The 24,926-nt window shown below is 43.2% G+C and overlaps 3 protein-coding genes across 3 annotated transcripts; 2 read left to right on the forward strand and 1 right to left on the reverse strand.

Moving 5' to 3' along the window:
* Positions 1-7,980: 7,980 nt before the first annotated feature.
* LOC123774338 (pro-resilin) lies at positions 7,981-8,313 on the reverse strand. Its single transcript, XM_069308017.1, has one exon. It carries the CDS (start codon positions 8,311-8,313, stop codon positions 7,981-7,983), a length of 333 nt encoding a protein of 110 aa, XP_069164118.1.
* A 12,049-nt stretch (positions 8,314-20,362) lies between these two features.
* Positions 20,363-21,221, forward strand: LOC123774336 (cuticle protein 7-like). Its single transcript, XM_045768507.2, has 3 exons — positions 20,363-20,435; positions 20,533-20,712; positions 20,894-21,221. Exons 1-3 carry the CDS (start codon positions 20,424-20,426, stop codon positions 21,167-21,169), a joined length of 468 nt encoding a protein of 155 aa, XP_045624463.2. The 5' UTR covers positions 20,363-20,423; the 3' UTR covers positions 21,170-21,221.
* A 231-nt stretch (positions 21,222-21,452) lies between these two features.
* LOC123774337 (cuticle protein 7-like) lies at positions 21,453-24,514 on the forward strand. Its single transcript, XM_045768508.2, has 4 exons — positions 21,453-21,519; positions 23,589-23,719; positions 23,822-23,980; positions 24,162-24,514. The coding sequence occupies exons 1-4, from the start codon at positions 21,453-21,455 to the stop codon at positions 24,453-24,455; spliced, it is 651 nt and encodes a 216-aa protein (XP_045624464.2). The 3' UTR covers positions 24,456-24,514.
* Positions 24,515-24,926: the final 412 nt, after the last annotated feature.

The following is a 24,926-nucleotide window of genomic DNA, read 5'->3' on the forward strand; positions in this document are numbered from 1 at the left end:
CCAGGGAGCCAGCGGCTGGTCAACGGGAGCCCCGCCTGTGTTTACAACCATCAGCTGATTCATTCCCATTAATATCAAAAGATCAAAATACCTTCTGTAATGTGATTGGAACACAAGAAGTGAGCTCAACACTTGGTGGATGTTGTGTTGCTGGGATGAAACACCACCAGGCTTTATATGGGGTCGTTAACAGCCATTGGTAACTGGAGAGGTGATCTGTACCCCCATAGTTCGGCGGGTCAGGCCAGTATAACATTAATGGTGACGAGTGATGGCTGTGTTGTGGTGACTGACAGACAACTCTAAAGTGTATCTGAAAGTCTTCCCAAAGTGTTCGGTCACACCGAGTTAGGAAGACTGGATGTTGTGGTAATTAACAACTGCGACTAGTTAGTTACCACTAGTGTGTGGACTAGCAAACTACACTGTTGTGGTTAGCGGTTGGCAGTATTGTTATTATTAGTGTAGTGTCTAAGACAATGTTGAAAGTGCATTGTGGAGAACACCCAGGAGACCAAGGCAGGACCCGCTGCTACTAAATGTTAACACTTAGACAGTTTAGTGATTTACTGGAAATAAAAGATAGAAATTGGCTTTTATATCCGTGGCAAAATAGTTCATGCAGTGTTTCTCGTCTCGTGTTGGAGATTTAATTCATTGTGAGTGATTTGTGAATATTGGCAACACTGCTTTTGTTTATGTTAGTGAGCACGTGGTGAATGTTGGCAACACTGCTTTTGTTTATGTTAGTGAGCACGTGGTGAATGTTGGCAACACTGCTTTTGTTTATGTTAGTGAGCACGTGGTGAATATTGGCAACACTGCTTTTGTTTATGTTAGTGAGCACGTGGTGAATGTTGGCAACACTGCTTTTGTTTATGTTAGTGAGCACGTGGTGAATATTGGCAACACCGCTTTTGTTTATGTTAGTGAGCACGTGGTGAATGTTGGCAACACCGCTTTTGTTTATGTTAGTGAGCACGTGGTGAATGTTGGCAACACCGCTTTTGTTTATGTTAGTGAGCACGTGGTGAATGTTGGCAACACCGCTTTTGTTTATGTTAGTGAGCACGTGGTGAATGTTGGCAACACTGCTTTTGTTTATGTTAGTGAGCACGTGGTGAATGTTGGCAACACTGCTTTTGTTTATGTTAGTGAGCACGTGGTGAATGTTGGCAACACTGCTTTTGTTTATGTTAGTGAGCACGTGGTGAATGTTGTTGACCCTGGCCCCCTTGTCTGACCCCCGTGTCTGACCCCACTACGGCCAGTGCTGACCCCCGTGTCTGACCCCACTACGGCCAGCGCTGACCCCCTTGTCTGACCCTACTACGGACCCCCGTGTCTGACCCCACTACGGCCAGCGCTGACCCCCGTGTCTGACCCCACTACGGCCAGCGCTGACCCCCGTGTCTGACCCCACTACGGCCAGCGCTGACCCCCGTGTCTGACCCCACTACGGCCAGCGCTGACCCCCGCGTCTGACCCCACTACGGCCAGCGCTGACCCCCGTGCCTGACCCCACTACGGACCCCCGTGCCTGACCCCACTACGGACCCCCGTGCCTGACCCCACTACGGACCCCACAACCATCCTTCAGGAGAAGGTAAGCACCACCTTGAGCCTCAAGGGTGACCTCCGTCTCCACCTCCAGCATACCAACATGGAGGTGGATGTGACCATTCATATGTTATATATGTGGTATATGATTATAATGTGTATATAGGACTATCAATAGGCACATTAATAATGACTTTTTCTGTCATTACAGGTAAGGCTTTTTTAGCTCATCGCGGGACACAACTCCACCAGCTTAAGGTACGTTCCACTTGCTTGTTGTGTCCGATGTTTGTTTCAACACAATATTACAGGACACGCGGTTACCATTATGTAATTATGGGTAAATGTCCTAACCCTGTTCATGGACCTGGGGGCGCGTGGCCCCCCTTTTACTGATCCTGGGGGCGTCGAGGTCCCCCCTTTTACTGGTCCTGGGGGCGCGTGGCCCCCCTTTTACTGGACCTGGGGGCGCGTGGCCCCCCTTTTACTGGTCCTGGGGGCGCGAGGTCCCCCTTTTTACTGGCCCTGGGGGCGCCAAGTCTAATTTTATTTTGCGTTGTGGATTCCATCGAGTATTTTTTAAGTTGTGATCATGTCCCTCCAGCTGTGGCCTTCAGTGACGTAAACTTCAGTTTCATTAGTCTTTCCTTGTATATTACTCCCTAAAACTCTCGTACCAACTTTGTATTATGGGGTGGGAGGGGGGGGAGTGGGTTCCGTGCTGGAGTTGCATACTATATAAAGGGTCTGACGTTCGTGGTGTTGGGAGACACGTCACTGTGTAGCGTCAGTGTTGCGTGTGAGACAAGACGGCTTGAGTGTTGTGTCTTAGAGTTAAGACACACTCAACACTCCTCCAATATTCTTGAGTGTCTCAAGTAGTTACAGAGCTCAAAGTGTCTCACACCATTTGTTCTGAAATCATTTATTACAGAACAATCACAGATGGTGATGGAGAATGTGTCCTAATTTGTTGATAGCCATAGATAACGCTTTATGATATCTTTTCCTTCAATGTCAGTGATTGCTCTTCTGCCTTACCTAATGTCCTAAAAAGTGTTCACTTTACAAGATTGGATTATCTTGGCCAAAATTGTGCAGAACATATATTGAAATAATAAAAACTGGCCTCGCTTGAGTGTACGCAAAATAAAAAATATAAAATAACGCATACCAGTTACATTAGAGAAACAAATTCATCGTTTCGGGAGAATATATGGGAAAGGAAATGTAAGGGTGGTCGACTTGGCCTCTCCTGGTCGACGACCGGGCCGCGGGGACGCTAAGCCCCGGAAGCACCTCAAGGTGGTAACTAGTGTATTAACACACTAACGGTGCAGTTCATTCTGTACTGTCTATTAAGTATTATAACGAACTGTGTATGTGCTGGCAAGGCGATATATCCACTCGCCGGATGAGTGACACTGCCCAATAAACTCGTCCCTCGGGGCAACATTTAAAACTTAAACACAAACCCGAATCTCTCACGCAAACACTACCAAAAACATCACTATTAGTGATGTTTTTGTGATGACAACACTAAATATCAACGAGCAACACCTACACATACAACACCATCCAATATGCAGACGATGAGTCACAATAACGTGACTGAAGAATGTTGACCAGACCACACACTAGAAGGTGAAGGGATGACGACGTTTCGGTCCGTCCTGGACCATTCTCAAGTCGATCTAGGTCCAGGATGGACCGAAACGTCGTCGTCCCTTCACCTACAAGTGTGTGGCCTAGTCAACAACCAACCACTATCACCCAAACACTTCCTACTCTCACGCTAAAAAAATACACTCCCTCTCTCTCGGAATTTATCATTTGAAAACCTATCAAGAGTTTAGCTGTTGCGTGACGCGCTTCCAGTTACCTCACCATCACAGATAATGACAACGGTATAAAAGCCAGAGTCTGGCTGGCTTCACCATCACTTCTATCATCACTCTCGTCACCATCATGGCTTCAAAGGTACAACTTCAGGTCTGGACTGCTACTCAGTCTTAAAAATCAAAGAAAATAAGAAAAAAACTATAGTTTTCAAAGCAGGCGATGAGTCACAATATCGTGGCTAAAGTATGTTGACCAGACCACACACTAGAAGGTGAAGGAACGACGACGTTTCGGTCCGTCCTGGACCATTCTCAAGTCGATCTTGGTCCAGGACGGACCGAAACGTCGTCCTCCCTTCACCTTCTAGTGTGTGGTCTGGTCAATATAGTTTTCAATGTTTCAGCGTAGATTAATTTGGTGTAACTATAGCCATGTTTTAGATGTATTTTTTTTATAGGAAAAGGATATAAAAATCTATTATAAAGTTTAATTTTTGGAGTCATTGTTGAGAATTACAGAACATAAACAGGCTGTAGTTAGTTAATATAAGGTTTTCTCTACTCTACCTTGGTAAACTGTCTTCTACTAATATCACAAAGTACCTAAAGAATTGTTCAAACTTGCACACAATTTCAATTTCATAAGGATATGTGCACCGAGATGTATACTCCACTGTGAATTTACACAGAAAGTTTACTTTAAGTATCCTTGTTGGGTAGTCAGTTATTTGCATTAATCCCTTAATAGCCATTACACTGATAGGCTTCAAGCTCTCTCTCTCTCTCTCTCTTTCTCTCTCTCTCTCTCTTTCTCTCTCTCTCTCTCTCTCTTTCTCTCTCTCTCTCTCTAAAGTCAGAGACCTAAGAGCCCCTTTTTTGGCGGCATTAGTGACCCATCAAACTAGTAAGGATTCCTAAGGGCTGACACGCCCAGCGAGAAGCGTTTATCTTCCTGTGCTCTAGCAGGTGTGTCTTCCCGTGCACCAGCGGGTGAATATCTTCCCTAATCTGTGTTTACCTCCGCGTGCACTAAGAAACATTTAACCCTGGACCAACAGATGCTAGTCCTGGCCGTCTTGGTGGGCGCCGCCCACGCCCTCCCCGAGGCTCCGGCTCCCTATGGCGCCCCTGCAGTGAGTAGCACTAAATTGTCTTACTTTTATGGCCGCTCGGAAGCTAAGCATATTGGTGTTCATTCTGGAACTGCTCAAAAATTTAGTGTTTCAACAAAGTTCAAACAAAAATGCACCTGAATGAACGCTTTTGGATTCATCAAAGTTGGCATATTTCAAATGAATTCTTTGTTTACGAACAAAGTGAGAAGTCACACACAGAGATCACACTAACGTGATGCATCAAGTGAACAAATCCACAAGGGCCGTGACGAGGATTCGAACCTGCGTCCGGGAGCATCCCAGACATTGCTCAGTCGATTAAGGCAGTGTCTGGGATGCTCCCGGACGCAGGTTCGAATCCTCGTCACGGCCCTTGTGGATTAGTTCATTTAAAGTGAGAAATGATTGACATGTGAGAATGATTTCTTAGCAGTGATCACACTTCTATACAAAAAGGAGACTTACATTGGATTGTCTTGCAAGGGTCCTGCCAGTTACAACTTCAACTATGCCGTGAAGGACGCCGGCGGGAACGACTTCGGTCACAGTGAGCGACGGAACGGCTACAACACCCAGGGCTCCTACCACGTTCAGCTCCCCGACGGACGACTCCAGAACGTGGCCTACACCGTCAACGGTGACGCAGGCTACGTGGCCCAAGTTGGGTATCAGGGTGAAGCCTCGTACCCAGCCTACCATCCAGCACCCAGACCTGCCCCAAGCTACGGCACATCCCCTGCCTATGGAAAATAATTGAGTGATAATTGTTTTACATATATAAATGAGGGTACCACATATGGTGCAATTGTAGGGACCCACAGCCTCAAAGTGAACAATTTATTTTTAATATACATTATAGCTGACTAAAAGGCTTTTGGATGTAATAAATTCATCGAGCTGAATCCTTAAGGTCATTTTGTTTTATTCCTTATCACCAAAATTGCTTTTGACTTGATGTAGTTCCGCTTATCTAACCCAAGCTCTTTTTTTTTAAATTATAAATTAAAGAAAACTCTATCAAAAATTACCGAGTGGTTTAAAAAATTTAATGTTTGATTAATAGTAAAGTTGTGTAGTTAGTCTTAACCGTTAGGCTGCTAATAATGCCTATGAGCGTTATTTGCCGGCGTCAGTGGTTAATGGTTGAGAGGACGAGAGGACCGGGGGTGGTTAATGGTTGGGAGGACGAGAGGACCAGGGTGGTTAATGGTTGGGAGGACGAGAGGACCGGGGTGGTTAATGGTTGGGAGGACGAGAGGACCGGGGTGGTTAATGGTTGGGAGGACGAGAGGACCGGGGTGGTTAATGGTTGAGAGGACGAGAGGACCGGGGTGGTTAATGGTTGGGAGGACGAGAGGACCGGGGTGGTTAATGGTTGGGAGGACGAGAGGACCGGGGTGGTTAATGGTTGAGAGGACGAGAGGACCGGGGTGGTTAATGGTTGGGAGGACGAGAGGACCGGGGTGGTTAATGGTTGGGAGACGGAAAAATTGCTGTGGCTCAGCAACGCACATGTGTTGCTGAGCCACAGCAACGTGTGGCCGGGTACAGCTAGTTTTTTTTTTTTTTTAGATATATACAAGAGTTGTTACATTCTTGTAGAGCCACTAGTACGCGTAGCGTTTCAGGCAAGTCCTTAATCCTATGGTCCCTGGAATACGATCCCCCGCCGCGAAGAATCGTTTTTTCATCCAAGTACACATTTTACTGTTGCGTTAAACAGAGGCTACAGTTAAGGAATTGCGCCCAGTAAATCCTCCCCGGCCAGGATACGAACCCATGACATAGCGCTCGCGGAACGCCAGGAGCGTTCTCATTTAAATGTTACTTGCCCCCAAATTATTTAGATGATTTGCCTTATACTATTAATTCCGACACTCCCGACTGTTCAAGTGTTCATTATTTTTTAATGTTGTCCAACATTAACATAATCTCTCAAGTCAATATACTACCTGGATATTCTAGCTTTGTTAGCTATAGCTAGAAAGTTAGCTATACCTCTGGAAGACAGGAGAGTTAGGGGGGACATGATCACCACATATAAAATTCTCAAAGGAATTGATAGGGTAGATAAAGACAGACTATTTAACACAAGTGGCACACGCACTAGGGGACACAGGTGGAAACTGAGTCCCCAAATTAGCCATAAAGACATTTGGAAAAAAATTTAGTGTTTGAATAGTTAATAAATGGAATGCATTAGGCAGTGATGTGGTGGAGGCTGACTCCATACACAGTTTCAAGTGTAGATATAACAGAGCCCAATAGGCTCAGGAACCTATACACCAGTTGATTGACAGTTGAGAGGCGGGACCAAAGAGTCGAAGCTCAACCCCCGCAAGCACAACTAGGTAAGAACACCGAGATGATGATTACATATGTTGGTGTACATATTCCTAGTATACATTGTATACATTTCTATCATGTATCCATGTATATAACTACCAACTACGGAAGAGGCTACAATTCGGATGATGAAATAATAAAAAAAATATTTTTTTTTTTTTTTTTTTTTTTTTTTTTTTTTTGAGATATATACAAGAGTTGTTACATTCTTATACAGCCACTAGTACGCGTAGCGTTTCGGGCAAGTCCTTAATCCTATGGTCCCTGGAATACGATCCCTGCCGCGAAGAATCGTTTTTTCATCCAAGTACACATTTTACTGTTGCGTTAAACAGAGGCTACAGTTAAGGAATTGCGCCCAGTAAATCCTCCCCGGCCAGGATACGAACCCATGACATAGTGCTCGCGGAACGCCAGGCGAGTGTCTTACCACTACACCACGGAGACTGTTATATTTCATTTGTGGAATGTATTTGTTCATAAAATATAACATAGGGAATGTATTTGTTCATAAAATATAACATAGGGAATGTATTTGTTCATAAAATACAACATAGGGAATGTATTTGTTCATAAAATACAACATAGGGACTGTATTTGTTCGTAAAATACAACATAGGGAATGTATTTGTTCATAAAATATAACATAGGGAATGTATTTGTTCAACAATACATTCCCTATGTTGTATTTTGTTCATAAAATACAACATAGGGAAACAAAAATTATAATTTTTATGATCAGCTATATTCACATAAGTTACTTGTTCTTTATGTTAATAAGTTAGATTATTATGAGTATCTTCATTTGTATGTTAGCTATTAAAACAGGTTAGAAATACATACAAGTCAGCTATACATACAGGTTAGTTACACATAGGCCAGCCAGAGGCCTATGTATAGCTTAGGAATATCCCTGCAAAAAAAAAATATACATGCAGGTATGCTCTATATATAAATTAGCTGTACATGAAAGTTACATATAAACAATTTAGCTATACATACACGTTATCTTTACATCAAAGTTAACTATATATATAAAAAGTTATCTTTGACATTTTTTTACCTTCACATTATAAGTTCCTTAATATTAACTTCACAACGTATCTGGCAGACTAAAATTATCCGTAGACCGGGGCTGGCTGGTAGGCTGGAGCTGGCTGGTAGGCTGGGGCGGGCTGGTAGGCTGGGGCGGGCTTGTAACTGGGCTGGTAGGCTGGGTACTGGGCTTGGCCTTCGTAGGTCACTTGGGCCACGTAGCCGGAGTCGCCGTTGACGACGTAAGTCACCTTCTGCAGGCGGCCGTCGGGAAGCTGGACGTAATAAGAGCCCTTGGTGTCGTAGCCGTCGCGAGACTCCTGGTGACCGAAGTCGTTACCGGAGTTGTCTCTCACGACGTAGTTGAAGTCGTACTGCGCGGGGCCCTGAGGAATGAAGACCTGGTGAAACAACATTTCTAGGTGGGAGATTATGACAAAATATGTTCTGTGTGACCATGAAAATGATGATTTATTGTGTGTGTTTGAGGTGGAACTGACCACAGGGGCTGGGTTGCCGTAGCTAGGGGCTGGGTTGCCGTAGCTAGGAGCTGGGCGGACTTGGACAGGCGCTGGACGGAAGTGAATAGGTGGTCGGTGGACGGGGCTAGGTGCTGGAGCGCCATATGCGCCTGGGTACTGGGGCTGTGCGCGCGCAGTGGCGGCGGCCATCAAGGCAGCCACCATAACAACCTGTTTGTACAGAGAGGAATTTGTTTGTGGGAATTGTCGAATTGATTGATTGATTGATGAAGATTAAGGCACCCAAAAGGTGGCACGGGCATGAATAGCCCGTAAGTGGTGGCCCTTTTGAGTCATTACCAGTATCAAGAGCTGATACTGGAGATCTGTGGAGGTGCGAATGCACCCTGCGTGACGGGAGATGTTTCCCGGACCAAATGGTGACCAGATGGTGTGTCGAATTTATGGCTGAATCTATAACAACAACAACCCGGGAGACATTACGGGCTATTCATGCCCGTGCCACCTCTTGGGTGGCTCAATCTACCCTGGAGTCAGGCAACTGTTGTGGGAGTTGCATTATGTGCCCAACAGAGTTATTATTATTATTCACAGAGAACTCAAACTAATGTGATATATAGCAATGAGAAAATCAACTGGAGCTCTGAAGTGACTCGAACCTTCGCCCAAGAGACTCCCAGCCACTGACGTTAATCTCTGGACCCCTTCCCCCCCCCCCCCCCCTCCCTTCTGAGTTGATATAACCTGTACAGACTTGCTGTAATTTCAGTAGAAATCAGGTTGTATAACTTTTGCACAGTCAGGGTGGTCCAGCGGTTAGCGTTAGTGGCTGGAAATATCTCGGTTCGGGATTCGAGTCGAGCTCAGTTGATTTTCTCAATATTATTATTATTACCAAAATGTAACCCATATTATGGGCGTGTGTGAACGTGTCCACAATTCGTTTGTCAACTTGTGTCTAACTAGAAAAGTACAGTTCTATTAGCAACTTATAAATTACAGTGTCGCGAGTTTATCAATAGGGGCTAAAGTTGACGGAAGTCAACCATATGAACACTTTGTGGGTTGGGAATGTTACTGGGAAGCCATGGACAGTTGACCTCCAGGCTTTGGTTGATAAGTTTGAAGCCCATCAACCCTGGAGGGTTATTATGGCCACTACAACACCTTACATATGTAAGGTGTTGTAGGTTACATATGTAACAAGTTTTCTTTAGTCCCGAAAAACAGGTGAATTCTAAAGTAAACTGTGTATATATACACACACACAAGTGGAATACACCCCTCGCTTTGTATATTCCTCTTGTGAGCTGGAGGTGTATACCTTAGTAGCAGCCATAGCGAGTGAAGCTAAGACAGTGATGTAAACAACCACATCTCCACCTCTTATATACCAACCATGGATAGTGTGGTCACCCGACCGACGAAAACAGAGGTCACTGTTGACGTAGTTGTGGTGGACCATTTGTGTCATAATGTGTCAGCAGCAGCAGCAGAGCGGAGAGGAAACCTTGACAAGTTGGCCCTATTTCCCTGGACACGCGTTCGCGGCTCTCAAATGACTTATCAAGAGAAGCAGCAACATGTGACGCTCGCCTCTCAATTATTGTTCTCTTTTTAAGACGGGGAATTATATACTGAGTTTGTCTTAGTCGTGGTATCCACTTACGGGCTATTCATGCCCGTGCCACCTCTTGGGTGGCTGAATCTTCATCTTCATTATCGTCGTGGCATAGTTAGATGGATGAATGTATGGATAGATCGTTCGATAGATGGATAGGTAGAGGACTAGGTGGATTCATACCAATGTTGGTGGGTTCAGCATAAACTTCTATGGTGAAGGTGTTGTCTTTGGGTCTCACGTAGACATGGAGGAAAGAGAGGGTACCATCGTTGCCTTATTTCTTACTGAAGCGACCATACGAGTCATAAATACTCATACTCCGCCCAAGTAAAACAGAAACAAGCAACACTTAGTGGGCCAGCCAGAGGCTTAGGACCCACACAGGAATATCTGAGTATTCAAAAAAAAAAAGATGCCTTATTCATGAGTAAAGTTAAGCACTGAGATTTGTGTAAGTTGATCCTTTAGTCGCGACAGTTCCTGAAGGTCTTTCACACAAAGAATTGATTTATATATTTATTTATATACAAGAAGGTATATTGGATTTGTGAGAGCACATAACATTGATGTTCTTACATTCTTACAAAGTCACTAAAATTCATACCGTTGCGGGCAGGTCCTTAATCTAACATATAAGTTTATTAAGAGGTATATTGCAACAACATTTGAGTTTAACATAATAACTACAATATAAAATGATATAATTACACTGGTAAATATATATATCTAAAGTACTAATATTGGGAAAGTGAGTGTACAAGATACAGTGTGAGTTTGAAGCACAAGGTAGGGAAGTATGTGGATGAAATTAGGTACTTTTTGGTTTTACTTTGAGTAAGGCATTGGTTGGGCAATTTTTAAATTCATTGGGAACCAAGTTCCACAGACTGGGTTTTACGGTTTCAGCGGGTAGGCGGTTCCATTAGTGGGGAAGTATCTCCTGTTCTCAATCCTACACTGTGGCTTGTTGAGCTTGAAACCGTTGCTCCTTATTTGTGTTACATCTGACGTCTTGAAGAAGTTGTCTGGATTAATATCTCCCAAACTGCTCAGTATTTTAAAAGCTTAGATGAGATGAGCCTTGTCATGTCTGGTTTGCAGATGGTTAGCCCTGTGGCCTTCAACTGCTCCTGGTACGAGAGTCGACTTAGTTTCGGAATGATTTTTGTTGTTGAAGATGGCCCGCATATACTCATTAAGATCATATATGCACTTGTAACATCTTAATATGGTGTCATTTAAATCCAAAATCTAGCTAAATTATTAGAAGCATCACGTACTCTGCACTTGAAAAAGGAATTCACCATATTACAGAGAGAAAAAGTGTCAATTCCATGAGTCACGTAACTCCAACCCTGGAAACACAAACCGAAACTGTCCCTATTTTCCGCTGGTTACAACTTGTAATAAAGTTGTTACATCTTGGCTTAACGTGTTTATGACGTATTAGAACGTTGTTACAACTTGCTATATTGGTTGTTATAACTGGTTAGGTGGTGTTAAAACTTGTTCGAACGTTATACCAACGTCGTAGTTTCGGTGTGTGTTTGCCGGGAAGCTTGCTCTGTCATGCACTTGTCGCACTGGGAACACTTTCAAAACAATCAATGTGTTGGTTAATGTCAACATATACATTTGACCTACTCTGATGAGATAGATTTTCCTTGTATGAACATTTCCTATATACACAGGAACATGAGGAACATTTCCTATATACACAGGAACATGAGGAACATTACCTATATACACAGGAACATGAGGAACATTTCCTATATACACAGGAACATGAGGAACATTTCCTATATACACAGGAACATGAGGAACATTTCCTATATACACAGGAACATGAGAAACATTTCCTATATACACAGGAACATGAGGAACATTTCCTATATACACAGGAACATGAGGAACATTTCCTATATACACAGGAACATGAGGAACATTTCCTATATACACAGGAACATGAGGAACATTTCCTATATACACAGGAACATGAGGAACATTTCCTATATACACAGGAACATGAGGAACATTTCCTATATACACAGGAACATGAGGAACATTTCTTATATACACAGGAACATGAGGAACATTTCCTATATACACAGGAACATGAGGAACATTTCTTATATACACAGGAACATGAGAAACATTTCCTATATACACAGGAACATGAGGAACATTTCTTATATACACAGGAACATGAGAAACATTTCCTATATACACAGGAACATGAGGAACATTTCCTATATACACAGGAACATGAGAAACATTTCGTATATACACAGGAACATGAGCAACATTTCCTATATACACAGGAACATTTCCTATATACACAGGAACATGAGGAACATTTTTTATATACACAGGAACATTTCCTATATACACAGGAACATGAGAAACATTTCCTATATACACAGGAACATGAGGAACATTTCCTATATACACAGGAACATGAGCAACATTTCCTATATACACAGGAACATTTCCTATATACACAGGAACATGAGGAACATTTCCTATATACACAGGAACATGAGCAACATTTCCTATATACACAGGAACATTTCCTATATACACAGGAACATGAGAAACATTTCCTATATACACAGGAACATGAGAAACATTTCCTATATACACAGGAACATGAGAAACATTTCCTATATACACAGGAACATGAGGAACATTTCCTATATACACAGCAGTTTTACACAGCTATATACACTGTTTTTGCTGCTCTACAGGGTCAATATATTGTGATCAACATCGTTAATATTTGATGTGTATGATGGGACGAATATATTTGCTGTGTGACAGCAGAGTCGAGCTCTTAGCTCTTGGCCCCCACCTTTCTAACCGTCGGTTGTCTCATGTACTGACTCCCGATCTATTTTCCTCTATCATACCTACTATATATTTCTCTCTCACATACACATCTCTAGGATGCAGCCCGTACCAGCTGCCTAACTCCCAAGTGCCTATTTACTGCTAGGTGAACAGAGACATCAGGGGAAAGAACCTGCCTATTTGTATCTGCCTCGATCGGGAATCAAAACTGCGCCCGAAGTTCTAGAGTCATTGAGTGTGTGAGTGTGAGTGTGTGTACTCACCTAGTTGTGCTTGCGGGGGTTGAGCTCTGGCTCTTTGGTCTCACCTCTTAATCGTCAATCAACAGGTGTACAGGTTCCTGAGCCTATTGGGCTCTATCATATGTATCATACGTGTGTGTACTCACCTATTAAAGGTGAGTACACAGGTGGTGTGTGTGTGTGTGTGTGTGTGTGTGTGTGTGTGTGTGTGTGTGTGTGTGTGTGTGTGTGTGTGAGGCGAAAATGACCTCATTGTTACTGAACCTGAATGTGAATTTTCTGAGTGTTTGTGTTCACCGAGTGTGTCTTCATCAAGTGTGTTCACCCTAGTATGTAAAACTTCTTACGTGTGTGTATTTACCGCGTGAACCACTCTGGGAAACACTTGAGATCTCTCACAACCATTGTTTACACTCTGGGAAACACTTGAGATCTCTCACAACCATTGTTTACACTCTGGGGAACACCTGAGATCTCTCACAACCATTGTTTACACTCTGGGGAACACCTGAGATCTCTCACAACCATTGTTTACACTCTGGGGAACACCTGAGATCTCTCACATAGTCATTGTTTACACTCTGGGGATACTTGAGGCGTGCTTACATTCACCTCTAGTTGAAATTGTTTTATTTGGTGCGTGCGTGAATGAGGGGGAGGGGGTGTTTGCGTGCGTGTTTGGTATTTGTAATTTACCATTTGTGCCTGAAGGATCGAGCTGTTAGCTCTTGGACCCCGCCTCTCTAGCCGTTGGTTGTCTAATGCACTTGGTTAGGTTACGGTAGCTTGGGTTACATTGGGTTAGGTTAGATTAGGTCAGCTTAGGTCAGGTTAGCTTAGCTTAGATCAGGTTAGATTAGCTTAGATCAGGTTAGATTAGCTTAGGTTAGGTCAGGTTATGTTGGGTTTGGTTGGGCTAGGTTAGGTCAGGTTAGGTCAGGTTTGGTTGGGCTAGGTCAGGTTAGGTTGGGCTAGGTTAGGTCAGGTTAGGTTGGGTTTGGTTGGGCTAGGTTAGGTCAGGTTAGGTTGGGCGAGGTTAGGTCAGGTTAGGTTGGGTTTGGTTGGGCTAGGTTAGGTCAGGTTAGTTTGGGTTAGGTTAGGTTAGGTTGGGCTAGGTTATGTTGGGTTTGGATGGGCTAGGTTAGGTCAGGTTATGTTGGGTTGGGTTAGGTTAGGTTTGGTTACATTTATTTAGAGAATAACGATGACGTAGAATAGCACATATGTTTTCCAGATTTTAGACCCTACTCGTATCAGTAGAACTTAACAGACGCGATTGAGACGACAAACACAGATTGCAGAGAAACAGAAAGAGTATCAACATGCAAGCATGTGCACATCTGTACCGTACATACAGTTGTGTACATGTTGGCACATCCCTACGTCCATGTATATGTGTATGTATGTGTACCTGGGTTAGGGATTAAGGCCCTGTCAACCTCTGGAGGATTTTTAAGACCATCACAATTGCTTACTAACCAACCAACAAGTACAGTTTAGTTCCGAATATATATATATATATATATATATATATATATATATATATATATATATATATATATATATATATATATATATATATATATATATATATAATATATATATATATATATATATATATATAATATATATAATATATATATATATATATATATATATATATATATATATATATATATATATATATATATATATATATATATATATATATAATATAAACACCGAGAAGCGCCGGGATGTATACTTCAATGGGTATATCCATGTGGTTATCTTGAGGTTATTTTGAGATGATTTCGGGGCTTTAGTGTCTCCGCGGCCCGGTCCTCGACCAGGCCTCCACTCCCAGGAAGTAGCCCGTGACAGCTGACTAACACCCAGGTACCTATTTACTGCTAGGTAACATAGGGGCATAGGGTGAAAGAAACTCTGCCCATTGTTTCTCACCGGCGCCTGGGATCGAACCCAGGACCACAGGATCACAAGTCCAGCGTGCTGTCCGCTCGGCCAACAGGCTCCCCGGTCATGTGTGCGTGTGAACGGGTACACAACATGTGCGTGTCAAACGCACCTTTGCTCTGGTAATTCCCGCTTGTCATGATCGCATTCTCGCGAGTTCTCGCTTAAGCGTGAAATTCCATACAATTACGTTGATAGCTGGCGTTGTAAGCCTCACCTCAAGCGTGATCTTTACCGCCACTCAGCATCCCTCGATGACTTAACTGCGTGAAATATCTCTCTCTAAAAAAATTGCAGCATAAGAGTTATTTTTTGCCATAGTTCCCCCGAAATCGTAAACAACGGGCATTAAAGAAAACGATGCATTTATTTAATAAAAATATTATTTTGATAAGAGAAGCATTGTTAAAATATTATTTTTCTTATAATAATAATTCCCGTTATCAGGGACAGGAAGCATATGAAATTATATATATTTTAGGCTTGGATCGAGGTTTACCTTCTCCCAAGGTCGAACTATTGACCTTCCTTAGAATGCAACTTGCCTAACTAGGTGAACAGATGCATTAGGTGAAGGGGAAAAGTGCCTAATCAGTTACCAAAAAAGGACAAACATCTCGGCACAGCTTCCCAGAAAATTACAATAACAATTCCTTCTGTTTACATAATTAATTTGGATTGTTGACCAGACCGTAGCCTGGTGGATAGCGCCTAGGACTCGTAATTCTGTGGCGCGGGTTCGATTCCCGCACGAGGCAGAAACAAATGGGCAAAGTTTCTTTCACCCTGAATGCCCCTGTTACCTAGCAGTAAATAGGTACCTGGGTGTTAGTCAGCTGTCACGGGCTGCTTCCTGGGGGTGGAGGCCTGGTCGAGGACCGGGCCGCGGGGACACTAAAGCCCCGAAATCATCTCAAGATAACCTCAAGATAACCAAGACCACACACTAGAAGATGAAGGGACGACGACGTTTCGGTCCGTCCTGGACCATTCTCAAGTTGATTGTTAAGAGGAGGTAGAGACAGGCAAATTTATAATTTGGATTATAAATTCTCCGCCGATGGATGTACTCAAGTCGTCCATTAATTTCTCGTGTTGGAGAAGTGTATCTGGGAGATTGTCTTCAGATTCCTGTGTGATGGTTCTCGTCATCGGTCGCTGGCCAAGGTAGTCGCCCAAAGTGTTTGTGGGTCATCAATGTATCTCTAATTTAGTTGAAATTTGAAATAAGTTTATTGAGGTAAAATACACACAAAGGGATGAGGTAGCTGAAGCTATTCTCACCCCGTTCAGTACATCGTGTTAATACATATTCTAATTTAGTTTGTTTTCATTTATAATGCAGACCCATACCCATCCTGTGAGTGGTAGTGGACTCCATATCCGTCCTGTGGGTGGTAGTGGACCCCATACCCATCCTGTGGGTGGTAGTGGACCCCATACCCATCCTGTGGGCGGTTGTGGACCCCATACCCATCCTGTGGGTGGTAGTGGACCCCATACCTAACCTGTGGGCGGTAGTGGACCCCATACCCATCCTGTGGGTGGTAGTGGACCCCATACCCATCCTGTGGGCGGTTGTGAACCCCACTTAGGTTTCTGAATGACATTCTAACTTTTGCCAGTGTAGAGTACGCTGCTGTCGATATCCGACTTATATGTGCCTCAGGAGTTAGATTAGGTGTTACGTCCACTCCCAGGTCCCTTTCTCAAATCGCCACAGGTTGGTACTTTCCCTTCATTGTGTACTCGCTCGTGTTGAACTCCAGTAGCCATTTCTCTGATCATCTCTGCAACTTGTTAAAGTCCTTTTGGAGGATTCTACAATCCTCATCTGTCACAACTCATCTCATCAATTTCGCGTCATCCGCGAACATCGATATGTAGGACTCAACTCCTGTAGACATGTATTCACCTAGTTGTACTTGCGGGGGTTGAGCTCTGACTCTTTGGTCCCGCCTCTCAACTGTCAATCAATCAGCTATAACTACTAACTATTTTTCTCCACACACATACACACACACCAGAAAGCAGCTCCGTAACAGCTGTCTAACTTCCAGATACCTATTTACTGCTAAGTAACAGGGGCATCAGGGTGAAAGAAACTCTACCCATTTTTTTTCCGCCGGCGCCGGGAATCGAACCCCGGACCTAACGACTACGTATACAGCGTGCTGTCCACTCAGCCACCAGCGCCCCGTGTGTGTGCGTGCCTGAGTGTGTTGTGTACACAATGTCTTTCGTAATAGTGAAGTCTGTTAGTCATTCAGTGACCTCTTTTCTCTGGCGTGAAACATTTATAGTTGAACTTTCCCACAAAAACCCCAGTTTTATAGTCGGATCGTGACGAGGAAAAGCCACATGACTCTAGTTAAGTATAAGTTAAGGTCAGTAAAGCCACCCCCATCTGGAGGCTTACATAGTGTGGTCATGTCAACAAAGTCACTCCATCTGGAGGCTTACACAGTGGGGTCAGGTCAACAAAGTCACTCCATCTGGAGGCTTACACAGTGTGGTCATGTCAACAAAGTCACTCCATCTGGGGGCTTACATAGTGTGGTCATGTCAACAAAGTCACTCCATCTGGAGGCTTACATAGTGTGGTCATGTCAACAAAGTCACTCCATCTGGAGGCTTACATAGTGTGGTCAGGTCAACAAAGTCACTCCATCTGGAGGCTTACACAGTGTGGTCAGGTCAACAAAGTCACTCCATCTGGAGGCTTACATAGTGTGGTCATGTCAACAAAGTCACTCCATCTGGAGGCTTACATAGTGTGGTCATGTCAACAAAGTCACTTCATCTGGGGGCTTACATAGTGTGGTCATGTCAACAAAGTCACTCCATCTGGAGGCTTACATAGTGTGGTCATGTCAACAAAGTTACTCCATCTGGATGCTTACATAGTGTGGTCAGGTCAACAAAGTCACTCCATCTGGAGGCTTACACAGTGTGGTCAGGTCAACAAAGTCACTCCATCTGGAGGCTTACACAGTGTGGTCATGTCAACAAAGCCAGGTCATCTCGAGACATATACACTTATCCATCCTAAGCCAGAAAGGACTTCCTGTAGAAATCTAAATGTTATTTCTTCCTATAAAATATTGCAGAAAACTAAAAACAAAAATTCTACTTCTCATTTTTGCTACACAAAAAAAGGAACAGATGCAACTAAATTATTATTTGCAATAGTTGATACATTGATTATATTTGAGAGATCAACAGGCATTGAGAGTCCCCATTGAGGGACTCCACTGAGAGTCACCACTGCGGGGACTCCACTGAGCGTGGCCACTTAGTGATCATAACTATAGCACTGTGCACTGTGAACATTACTGTGCCGTCAACTGAGTGTGAAAGTGTGGTTCAGGGCCCCGACTGACCTTCCTCTACCGGCCGTCGTTCGCACATGGAGTGTTGGCACACACACGCCACGTCATACATACATGCATTCGTATGCACGTTAGATTACTCATACATGCAGGCACGAATACACAAACAGTCATAAGCATGCAGGATTATACATATACATGCTCTCACTGTGTTTAGTATGCCGTATCTATCCATACAGATACAGCGACAAGATCGGACATGGGTGAGGCAGTATACATAAAGCAAGCCAAGCCATGTATCAATAGCCAACTACCATCAAATTACATTCTGCCAACTTGCGGAACACGACGGAACACACAGCATACTGCACCAGACCACACACTAGAAATAAGAACAAAGGTAACTGCAGAAGGCCTATTGGCCCATACGAGGCAGCTCATATCTATAACCATCTACTTGAGAATGGTCCAGGACGGACCGAAACGTCGTCGTCCCTTCATTTTCTAGTGTGTGGTCTGGTCAACATATTTCAACCAAGTTATTTGGACTAATCCTCTGCATACTGCATCAGTCATCATGCCAACGCCAGAGTGACATGACACAGTGGACCTATAAGTGAGGTGCACCTTCTTCACCTTATTCTCGAGTACATAGTTTGCAGCAAGACAATCTAATCGTTTTACGGGCTATTCATGCCCGTGCCACCTCTTGGGTGGCTTAATTTTATTTAATCAATCTAATTGTTCCTACTTTTTCTTTGACAATGCTAACTAGGGTTACCGAAACGTAACTCTTAACGTTAAGCCCAATAAAACTATAAAAACTTTGGAGAGTTATTTTTCAACTTCTCAAGTGAAGAAAAGTGTAAAGAAAACAGAGAAGATTCGCTCAAACTTTGCTTGAATATACCAATTAATACTTTTATTAGTTAGATTAAAGACCTGCCCAAAACGCTATGCCGTTAGTGGCTTTCCATAATTGTAATACTCAAACACCAGTATTTTGTTCTCTCACAACCCAATGTACCTTCTTGTAAATAATTAATATAACATAAATATCCGATGTGGCGGCACTTCTCGTGTACCTTGAGATTATTTTATGTTGACTAGACCACACACTAGAAGGTGAAGGGACGATGTTGACTAGACCACACACTAGAAGGTGAAGGGACGATGTTGACTAGACCACACACTAGAAGGTGAAGGGACGGCAACGTTTCGGTCCGTCCTGGACCATTCTCAAGTCGATTATTTTATATAATTATCCCTTGCGCTATGGGCGCTTCTTTCCTTTCGTTCAAAACATGTTTGATTCTCTTCTGAGACTAAGAGGAAGGGAATAAGAACATAAGAACAAAGGTAACTGCAGAAGGCCTATTGGCCCATACGAGGCAGCTCCTATTTAATATCCTATTAATATCTCACTTGCTATGTCCACTCATCCACCCGCAAACCTGTATCATGCCACCCCCAACTCCTCGCCCTTCCAGTGAATGCATCTAAGCTCCGTCAATCCATCTTCACATGAAAGATCCCCAATTTGGGGAACCAACTTGGTCATCCCACGCTGGAAACGTTCAAGTGAATTCACATCCATTCCACAGTACGCCGACCAAAACTGAACTGCACAATCCAAATGGGGCCCAACCAGATCAAGACATAGCTGAAGAACCACACCAGGTGAATGATGTAAGTCTCGCCTATATTCAGACCTCAAGCACTTAATAATAAACTTAAGAATGGTGATGTACCTGTGAGAAGGTAAACTTGCAGACACTATGAAATATCAAGATTCACTTGGTAATCTCAGCACAAGCATTAACCTTCTATGCGAATGACAGCCCACAAAGATTCGTCACGTCTTGGCTATTGTCTCGCCTGTAGGGGGAGGTGTGGCGATGGTGGAGCTTCCATGGTAACTACTGCCAGTGTCAAGGTCTTAGGTCAGTCTTCAAGACCAGATGGGCGGAGCCTGCACTATATAAACCCAGTCTGTGTATCACTGGACATCAGTCTCACTCCTCTCTCTCTCAACTGAACATGGCTTTCAAGGTAAACTTTGAAATGGTATTTATAAAGTTGATTCTTCTAGTATAATCATTTTATACCTGTTCAACCGTGAAATATCTTAAATTGTCGTGTTTCTCAGGTTTTTGTCCTGACCGCTCTTGTGGCTGTCGCCTTGACTGAGAAGCTGCCCTCCTACAGGCCTCCAACCCCTGCCTACAGGCCTCCAACCCCTGCCTACAGGCCTCCAACCCCTGCCTACAGGCCTCCTGTCCCTGCCTACAACGCCCCACGTCCCTCTTACAGCGCTCCTTCACCTTCTGTAAGTCCTTAGAACGTTACCATTAAACATTATTAGCTAAAATTACATTAAATTTTTGTTTATGTTCAAAGTTAGGTGAAAAATTATGAATGTGTCCTAGTTTTAATACTGTATGTATAATTAGTGAAGAAAATGTTAAACAACTGCAGTAATGCTTAATCGTCGTTAATTTACCCATCAGGGTGTTCCCCAGTACAACTTCAACTGGGCCGTGAAGGACGACTACTCCGGCAACGACTTCGGCCACGACGAAACTCGTAATGGCTACGACACTCAGGGATCCTATTACGTCCAGCTTCCCGACGGTCGCCTGCAGAGGGTTTCCTACACTGTGAACGGTGACTCCGGCTTCCTTGCTCAGGTTGAGTACCAGGGAGAAGCCCAGTACCCAGCCTACCAACCAGCCCCGGCCTACAAGCCTGCCCCAGTCTACCAGCCTGCCCCAGTCTATGGTTAAAAATATATAAATACAGTTGCTGAATGTATTTTATGTTATAATATATTTTAAAACAAAACTCAGTGTATTACAATCCAAAAAATGTGAAAACGACCAGACGTAAATTTATCTTAAATAATTATATTGAATAATTTATGAAAAACAGAAAATGTAAAAACAGCAGACTTTTCTCACGTGATGCTCAGACTGTTATTTTATTTATACAAGACAACATTACCATCAGTTACCAATCAATGGGAGTGGTTACAATTGCAGCTAGAGCAAGCTGTTGTATTGGGGGAAGATGGATGTTAGCAGAGGTGGTCAAGAATACAGAAATGATTGGATTGGCATGATTGGACATGCCGAGAGTTGGCCGGTTTTCAGCTGCCTCTCATCAAAACGAAAAATCATCGAGTTGATATTTCTCGGCTTCCCCAGGAGACCTAGACACTGACAGGAGGTACCATGGGACCTTCACCTCGTCTACACCTTCCCCAGGAGACCTAGACACTGGCAGGAGGTACCATGGGACCTTAACCTCGTCTACACCTCCCCCAGGAGGCGAGACAATAGCAAAGTCGTGACGAAGCTTCGACAGCTCTCTTCACTGAGAAGGTTAATGTTTATGGTCTGATTAGCAAGTAAATCATGATAGCGTCTACATTGTTGTTTTGTCTGTGAGACGGTAAATTGACCTAAAATTCTTACACATTGGCATGCAGCGTTGTTTATGCAAATAACATCAACATTCAGTTTTGAAAGTTTTTAATAGTTCAGGGCTATTATCATTAGTATATATTGTCTACTATTATATGTAGAATAATGGCTATTATCTACATCATTTGCTTCCCATTATTCTAATTACCGTTTCAGTCGCGTTTGGAGCAAGAGAAAAGGAGCGTTTAAGTGTATGACTTAAACGCTCGAAGCCGAGTACCTTCACACAAATAAGTGTGAACGTACTCAGGTAATGAGCCACATCTGTAGACCTGGAGAATGACGGATCTTTACACACAGAAATCACAATTGCGTGATGCATCAAATGAACAAATCCACAAGGGCGAGGATTCGAACCTGCGTCCGAGAGGATCCCAGACGCTGCCTTAATCAACTGAGCTACGACATGGTCAAAGGGATCTTGAAGTCGAGAAGTCACCCCGGAACCTGACATAAGAACAAAGGCAACTGCAGAAGGCCTATTGGCCCATACGAGGCAGCTCCTATTTACAACCACCCAATCCCACTCATATAAATGTCCAACCCGCGCTTGAAACAATCGAGGGAGCCCACCTCCACCACGTTAGACGGTAATTGGTTCCACAAATCAACAACCCTGTTACCAAACCAGTATTTACCCAAGTTTTTCCTAAATCTAAATTTATCCAATTTATACCCATTGTTTCGTGTTGTGATGGCTGTGTGCGCGCTGTTTTACGAGCACCAGACGTCAAAACTGGTGTCGTTCACCGTCATTCTTGCTTTATTAGGAAGGATGACTGTGCTTCGTTGAGCCACCAGCAGGATGTCACTGCTACTGTGTCCAAGATGAGTTGGACAATATGCATCACCTTGAGCCGTGCGCCACCCACACTAAACCATTCAGAGAGCTCTCACACTTTCCTGTGTACGTGATGTAACTACATGGAAATCCATTTTCCTTGTAAATCTTCATGGCAACAATTTTTCCGTGAAACCTGAATTAATGGTCATTTGTTAATTAAAATTGGTTTAGTTGTACAGTATAAACAAATCCACAAGGACGTGGATTCGAACCTGCGTCCGGGAGCGATGTTGTACAGTATAGGTATATCTCAGGTCTATCTTGGTGAAATAAATGACAACTTAGCTGTTCTGATGTTGTTATTTAAGCTTTGGCTACTCAAAATGACATATACAATCATGGTCTGGTGATAAACATCTCGTTATTGAGGCGATTCTGAACTCGATGTGAACACGTAAGCTACGGCGTCTCTCAGTGGTTAGAGACGTTAGACTTGCCTTCTTCGTTCAAGGAAGTAAAACTGCAAACGAAATCAAATGTATTTTCTGATGTAAATTATATGGGAGACTTTAAATCATGTAATTTGTGTGATTTGTTATCAGGAAATTATACCCATTTGTATTTTATCACCACCGAGAGGACAGTGATTTTATAATAGTGTATTGGTCAACTACTTATTATACTAAAGCATCCATCCCATAGATGCTTTAGATATTAAATCCCATACATGCTTTGCTTCCATATTGTTGAAGTTTGGTGGCCTGTAAATAACTAGTATTAAATGATTACCTTTTCCATTTAATTCAAGCCATATGTATTTTGAATCGGTTTTCACCTTTGACACATTTTTATTTTCTGATATATATATATATGGCTACTCCTCGCCTGTAGGGGAAGGTGTGGCGATGGTGGAGCTTGCATGGTAACTACTGCCAGTGTCAAGGGCTTTCTCCGTCTTAGGTCAGTCTTCAAGACCAGATGGGCGGAGCCTGCACTATATAAACCCAGTCTGTGTATCACTGGACATCAGTCTCACTCCTCTCTCTCAACTGAACATGGCTTTCAAGGTAAACTATGAAATGGTATTGATAAAGTTGACGAGATTCTTCAAGTATAAAGATTTTATAGCTGTTCAACCGTGAAATATCTTGAAATGTTGTGCTTCTCAGGTTTTTGTCCTGACCGCTCTTGTGGCTGTCGCCTTGGCTGAGAAGCTGCCCTCCTACAGGCCTCCAACCCCTGCCTACAGGCCTCCTGTCCCTGCCTACAGGCCTCCTGTCCCTGCCTACAACGCCCCACGTCCCTCCTACAGCGCTCCTGCACCTTCTGTAAGTCCTTAGAACGTTACCATTAAACATTATTAGCTAAAATTACAATAAAGTTTTGTTTATGTTCAAAGTTAGGTGAAAAATTATGAATGTGTCCTAGTTTTAATACTGTATGTATAATTAGTGAAGAAAATGTTAAACAACTGCAGTAATGCTTAATCGTCGTTAATTTACCCATCAGGGTGTTCCCCAGTACAACTTCAACTGGGCCGTGAAGGACGACTACTCCGGCAACGACTTCGGCCACGACGAAACTCGTAATGGCTACGACACTCAGGGATCCTATTACGTCCAGCTTCCCGACGGTCGCCTGCAGAGGGTTTCCTACACTGTGAACGGTGACTCTGGCTTCCTTGCTCAGGTTGAGTACCAGGGAGAAGCCCAGTACCCAGCCTACCAACCAGCCCCGGCCTACCAGCCTGCCCCAGTCTACCAGCCTGCCCCAGCCTACAAGCCCGCCCCAGTCTATGGTTAACTCAGACACAAATGTTAATTTTGAGTCTTAAAAATATATAAATACAGTTGAATGTATTCTGTTATAATATATTTTTAAACAAAACTCAGTGTATTACAATCCAAAAAATGTGAAAACGACCAGATGTAAATTTATCTTAAATAATTATATAGAATTATTTATGAAAAACAGAAAATGTAAAAACAGCAGACTTTTCTCACGTGATGCTCAGACTGTTATTTTATTTATACAAGACAACATTACCATCAGTTACCAATCAATGGGAGCGGTTACAATTGCAGCTAGAGCAAGCTGTTGTATTGGGGGAAGATGGATGTTAGCAGAGGTAGTCAAGAATACAGAAATGATTGGATAATAACATGCCGAGAGTTGGCCGGTTTTCAGCTGCCTCTCATCAAAACGAAAAATCATCGAGTAGATATTTCTCGGCTTCCCCAGGAGACCTAGACACTGACAGGAGGTACCATGGGA

This window comes from Procambarus clarkii, chromosome 61 (genome assembly GCF_040958095.1).
Source record: "Procambarus clarkii isolate CNS0578487 chromosome 61, FALCON_Pclarkii_2.0, whole genome shotgun sequence".
NCBI lineage: Eukaryota > Metazoa > Arthropoda > Malacostraca > Decapoda > Cambaridae > Procambarus > Procambarus clarkii.